Raw genomic sequence first — 6,099 nt, forward strand, 5'->3', positions numbered from 1 at the left:
TATGCTTTGCTCTTGTGATAATCAAAAACTCTGCGTAAAGACGACGCCATAAAACACACGTTTTATTTTCAATATACATTCACAATTTTACATATAATATTGAATTTTCTTAACTCTGCCTCTTTTGTACTCAGCCACAAAGAGGTTGTCTTTGGTGTTAATACTTAAACCCCATGGACTGCGCAATTCACAGTTGTCAATGTAGCGGAGGAACTGTCCGTCCTGATCCAGGATGTGGATACGGTGGTTGTCACGGTCTGCTGTCAGGATCCGACCCTGGCTGTCTATTGTGATGCCGTATGGTCTAAACGCTCTACTGGTGACAGAGAAAGGACCAGTGTAGGTAAATCGGAGTTTCCCGGCCTGATTGACCACCACTATTGCACCGGCATCACAGTCAGCTACACAGATATCACCATTCCTGTTCTCACTGATATATTTTATGTCAAATACTCCACCAGATGAATAGAGAGGTTGTCCTCTGTTGTTGAATTGAATGTTTTGTTTCTTTGTGGAGCCAGAATATCGCACAACTTTTGTTTGCTCATTAGTATTATCATGATCACTTTCCATGACAACCAGGAGGTCACCAGAGGAGGTACTACAGACATTGAGAGGTCTCCACCCCCATAGTCTGATCAATGTCTGTATCTGTGTATTCTTCATTATGTTCACAGTTCTCTCTCTGTAATCAGTATAAACTAGATCCCCACTCCTTGTTGCTGCTATGTCTCGCTGAATATTTTCTGAATTGGTCTCTATTGACTTCAATAGATCCCCATGGAGGTTGTAAAGTCTCATGATTTTGTCACCACCACACGTCCAGATCTCCTCATCACTCGAACAGGACACATTGCTTAATCCATTAAAGCTTCCATAATCTGTGTCCATATCAGTGATGATCCGAGGTTTATCAAGAAACGGTCTGTCCGGGGGAGAGGACTCAGCACCGGGAGATTCCATGGTGTAGCCATATTCTTCTATTTTGATAGATAACGCTGACAGAGAACCAAACTGTTGATAAAGTTGTTCTTTGTTGATCTTCTGAGGGGTAAAACTTGGTAAGGACACTGTGAGTTTAGGAGGCAATCTTCTGAATTCATCATTCCTGGGTTTGTAGGCAGAGACACGGCTGACATCATTGGAGTCCAGTAACGTCTTCAGTTCAGCAATGGTCTGTGTGATTTCAGAAATGGTGTGTTTTATTTCATCCTCCTGTTTATTTAGAGCAGCCAGGAGTTTGGTGTCCATTTCATCAAGGTCTGATTTTAGTTTATGGATAATGATGTCAATTTCTCTGTGCAAGTCTTCTCCATGTCTGTTGATAGCTATTGTCAAATTTTCGTAGTTTATATTCAGATCAGTTTTTTGAACTGCGATGTTAAATGCAATCTCCTCGTGAATAGAATAAATATATTTCTCTAGTTCTTGTAAATCATTTTGAATTTCTTCTGTTTTGCTTTCAATATTGTCAATAATATCGAGTTTATTGTGTTGGTCATGGTCACCGGAGGACACACAAAGAGCACAAATAGGAAGATCACACTGTTCACAATGAAGTTCACATATTCTTGTTAAATGTTTTGAACATTTAGAAGTCGATCCCCGCTTTCTAGATGACACTATTTTGTGATTTTGTGATTCATCAGAGAGATGTTCCCCCACACAGGCTTTACACAGATGTATGTGACAAATGTCACAGTACATAGGGGGGCCCGGGGTCTCACAGAGATGACACCGTAACACATCTTCGGAAGCGATCTGAGAATTCATGGTCAGAACTCAGAAGCCTTGATTAAAAAAAATATCTGGAAAAAAAAGAACTTGTTTAGCTTCACCGTTTCACTAGTACTTTGCTCTGCTCATCCAGTTAATAATATCATTCTTATGTAATTATATGTTCTTGTAATTATAATCCCTCTAAGAATTATCATCATGCATATGTAATAGCACTCTACTTAATATTTTTTTAACATCACGGTGATGACAGAGGGAGGTCCATAATAATACTGAGGGTCTCTTCATAGATACAGTTTTACTGTTTAAATTAAGATTTTGAATTGGTTGTGTCCAACCAATATCGGGAAAAATTAGATTTTAATTCATACTTTTGTTAAAAGTTTTAATTCTTTAAACATTTATTTATCCTTTTTTGCAAAGAGTTCACGGGAGAATACATAAAACAATATGAGCTGCATTTTTCATGCTGAATTTTGTTTTTTACTTTTTTTTCTACTAAAATGACAAAAATATCATTGTTTTTAAATTTCTGTTAGCCATATTTTTGTGAAAAAGGCCGTTAAGAAGCCTTATTTGGAGCAAAATTGAATTATTGTCGTCCTGTACAAAAATTGATTTGCTATATATTCCTTAGAAGAGAAGTATTTCCTTTTGACAAAAATTAATGACTTTTTCAAACCTTACTGTATTTATCATAAAAGTTTAAGTTATATGAAAACTTATCATACTAGCAGGTTTTTACAGCAAAATAAAATTTTAAAAAATACAGCTCATATTGCTTTAAAACACTAAAAAAATACAATGAGACAAAAGTAAAAATTTAATTTTTAGATTTTGAAAATCATTATCGAGAATAAAATATAAAACATTTTAATTTAAAAATGAATTAAATTTAAAATGAAATACCTTAAGAATCGATCGAGTCACCTACTCTTCCTTGTCTGGCTCAGTGACCGCGATGATTAGTCAAAAAGATATCAGATATGAATGCGTGTACTAACGTAATGATTGACAGTTACACCTAAAACAAATAATTATATAGGTCATTATCGACAGAATCATCGGAGCAGGTTTTTGTGCACAGTATATTTGTGTCAAGATAGTCACAGTACTTAGTATATCACGTAACGTGGCCTCCATGTATATCGAGGAAGATGATGTTGGACCAAAGGAGAATCCCCCCCCCCAACTTTTATTTTCTGTCCGACCAGCATCATACAATAGTATATAGTCAGTGTCAAATGTTTTAACAATTTAAAAATTCAAAATAGCGCGCGCGTATTATGAGTGAATGTGTGTGTTTTAAGAATTTACTACACATTAATTTTTTTTATTATTGTTTAATTAATGCACACAGCATGCATTTGTTCGTAGCATCAAGGATAAGCTACATTTCTGATACATGCATCCTGTGACATCGTCACGTCTTTTCTTACAATTGACGAGCCCCAATATATTGATTTGGATTACTTTCAGCAGGCCAGAGGACAGTACGTATCCCTTTGGCTTTACTTTATTGGTTATATACCTCCCTTGCTACAAGACTTCATAGTAATGGTTCCACGACCCCTTTCCCAGTCCGTGTGATTTTATCCTTTCGTATTGAATATGTGTCATACGTAGTTCTGAATGAAAAAAAATATATATATCAAATAGCGTAAAATCTGTTAAGAAATGAAAGAATTATACTATATATACAAATGGAAAATATACTATACAGATGAAATATTTCATATACAATACAAATGGAAATTACACAATGCAAATGAAAAATATTAAATACAAATTCAAATTATGAAACTAGTTCAATACATATAAAATTTTATGCAATTAAAACAGAATGTAATATCATACAATGCGATAGAAAAAATAAAAATGCAACGTTCGACATAATTGTAAATGATAGATGTAAATTGAGTATACTCTTATTTTTATAGAATTAGATACGGGATCAAGCTTGTACAATTACATGTACAGTGTATTATCAAATAGCATTAGAGTAGATATGAGAAGGAGACACAAGGGGATTCAAACTTTGTACATGTGCATTGTAATATGTACAATCCCATTTTGATCAGGAAGAAAAACGTAATGCCTATATATATATATATATATATATATATATATATATATATATATATATATATATATAATATGAAAATTTCAAAAAATAAAGAAATTTATATAAACAAAGAAAAAACCCAAAGGAAAACCCACCCTTCCCCAAACCGCCAACTACCCCCCCCCCCCCCCCCCCCGAAAAAATTGCCCCCCCCCCCCCCCCCCAATAAAAAAAATAATAATAAAAGAACTAGAAGAAAAATCAATTGAAAATAGATCTACAAAATAAAATAAAATAAAAATAAATAGTATGTAAACGGAATGTATAATCATGCAACTTAATTTATAAACATGTTTAAGGCAATGCGTGTATAACTATAATTTTGATTGAGGTTCTCCGATCCTCAGCCTGAAAGTATTTTTTTATCATAAAAATGTTACTTATTCATCAAACTTTATAAATGAAATAACATAAAAAGAACTTTTTTCGTGGTACCCATGCATTTTACGAAGTTAATTCAGTTTTGGTCACGATTGATATATGGAATGAATATAAAAGTTGAGATCAAATTGGAAAGAAGAAAAAAAGGTTGTACCGTTGCATCGGTGGCTCGAACTCCTATATCTTTGGGTTAGGTCTCTGTGGAGCAACTAAGCCAAGCAGTTCATTGCGAACATAAGCGCAATATAATTAATTGTCTATTCAATATAATTAAGATAATTAAAATTGTCTATTTAAAATACAGATTTATGTAACGAATGAAAAAGTTCCGGATAATTTAGAGTTATCTATATTGTATTGTTTATTAGTCAACAGCTGTACAGCTCATAGACATATACAATTAATATACATATGTTACAATACATATATAGAGGACTGGATAATGTTATTACGAGAAAAGATCTCGTTATTACGAGTTATTTATCTCGTTGTTACGAGAAAAGATCTCGTTATTACGAGAAAACGTCTATCGAAAATAGCGCGTTTCATTGTTCTTTTTTCTTTATGTAAGGTGTATGAACTACTGCAATGTCTTTTATTATACACATACTTAGCATTATCATCGTTTAAAAGCATACACAAAATTTAATCTAAAATTCGGTCCAAGCACTGGTTTTAATGAAATTTTAGAAGGAGGACCAAAGCAGATTGATTAATCTAATTGAAATATTTATTAATAAGAAGGATACATGTAATTTGTTTTCATACTCCAAAATGTTAATAAACAAAATCAATTAATATTTTCAATTCACATGTAGGTTGTGTATGAACATATAAAAACACAATTCGGGTAAAGCCTGTATAACCATGATTTAAACTATATATAGTCATTTAAGTCATCTGTAACAAATAGAATTGTGTTTTTACTACTTGGTTTATCTGGTATTTACTTTGGAGTAGGATTATAATATTTAAGATCAAAAGTAGAAATACATAAAGTTCTTTCCACTTACACTGTATCTATATAATATAAAATGCCAGATCCGATCGTTTTATGTAAAATTTAATGAATAATGGCCGTTTTTACTTAAAATTTAATCAAATTGAAATCACTTTTCTAGAAAGAAAAAGATAAACTGAAAGGGTGAACCTGTCGACTTGAAGGTCTTTTCAGAAACGCACCATTTTATATAATCTTTTCTCGTAATAATGAGATCTGTTCTCGTAATAACAAGATAATTAACTCGTAATAACTAGATCGTTTCTCGTAACAACGAGATAAATAACTCGTTATAACGAGATCTTTTCTCGTTATATCAAGATCTTTTCTCGTAATTACGAGATATCTAAGGCGTAATAACGAGTTCTTTTCTCGTAATTACGAGATAATTAATTCGTTATTACGAGAAAAAATCTCGTTATTACGAGTTCTTTTCTCGTAATAACGAGATAATTACTTCGTAATAACAAGATCTTTTCTCGTAATTACGAGCTCTTTTTTCGTAATAACGAGATAAAAATATTTTTATGTGGCCATATTCGTCTTTCATAGCCCAATGACATGTAATTTTACATAGTAATATGAGGCTGGTATAAACTAAATATCGGAGACTTTATGAAGTCAATTCAAAGTTTTTAAAAAAGTTGCTGTCCTTTATAAATGATAGAAATTAAAAAATCATTTTTTTTAAATTATGTAAGGTAAATTATGAATTCTTTGACATTTTCAAAGAAATCGGACGCGGATGCAACTTTTCATCAAGAGATTGTTTTTTTAAAAAAAAACCATACAAACAAACAAACAAAATCAAAAACAAATGCCATGCACGTAAACAGTACAAACTTCTTCCGTACCC

General features: G+C 32.5%; 1 protein-coding gene across 1 annotated transcript; it reads right to left on the reverse strand.

Annotated features, from left to right (window-relative positions):
• Nucleotides 1–46: 46 nt before the first annotated feature.
• On the reverse strand, nt 47–2,448 carry LOC128159465 (uncharacterized). The gene has a single exon (XM_052822580.1). It carries the CDS (start codon nt 1,771–1,773, stop codon nt 88–90), a length of 1,686 nt encoding a protein of 561 aa, XP_052678540.1. The 5' UTR covers nt 1,774–2,448; the 3' UTR covers nt 47–87.
• Nucleotides 2,449–6,099: the final 3,651 nt, after the last annotated feature.

This window comes from Crassostrea angulata, chromosome 8 (genome assembly GCF_025612915.1).
Source record: "Crassostrea angulata isolate pt1a10 chromosome 8, ASM2561291v2, whole genome shotgun sequence".
Classification (NCBI taxonomy): Eukaryota; Metazoa; Mollusca; class Bivalvia; order Ostreida; family Ostreidae; genus Magallana; species Magallana angulata.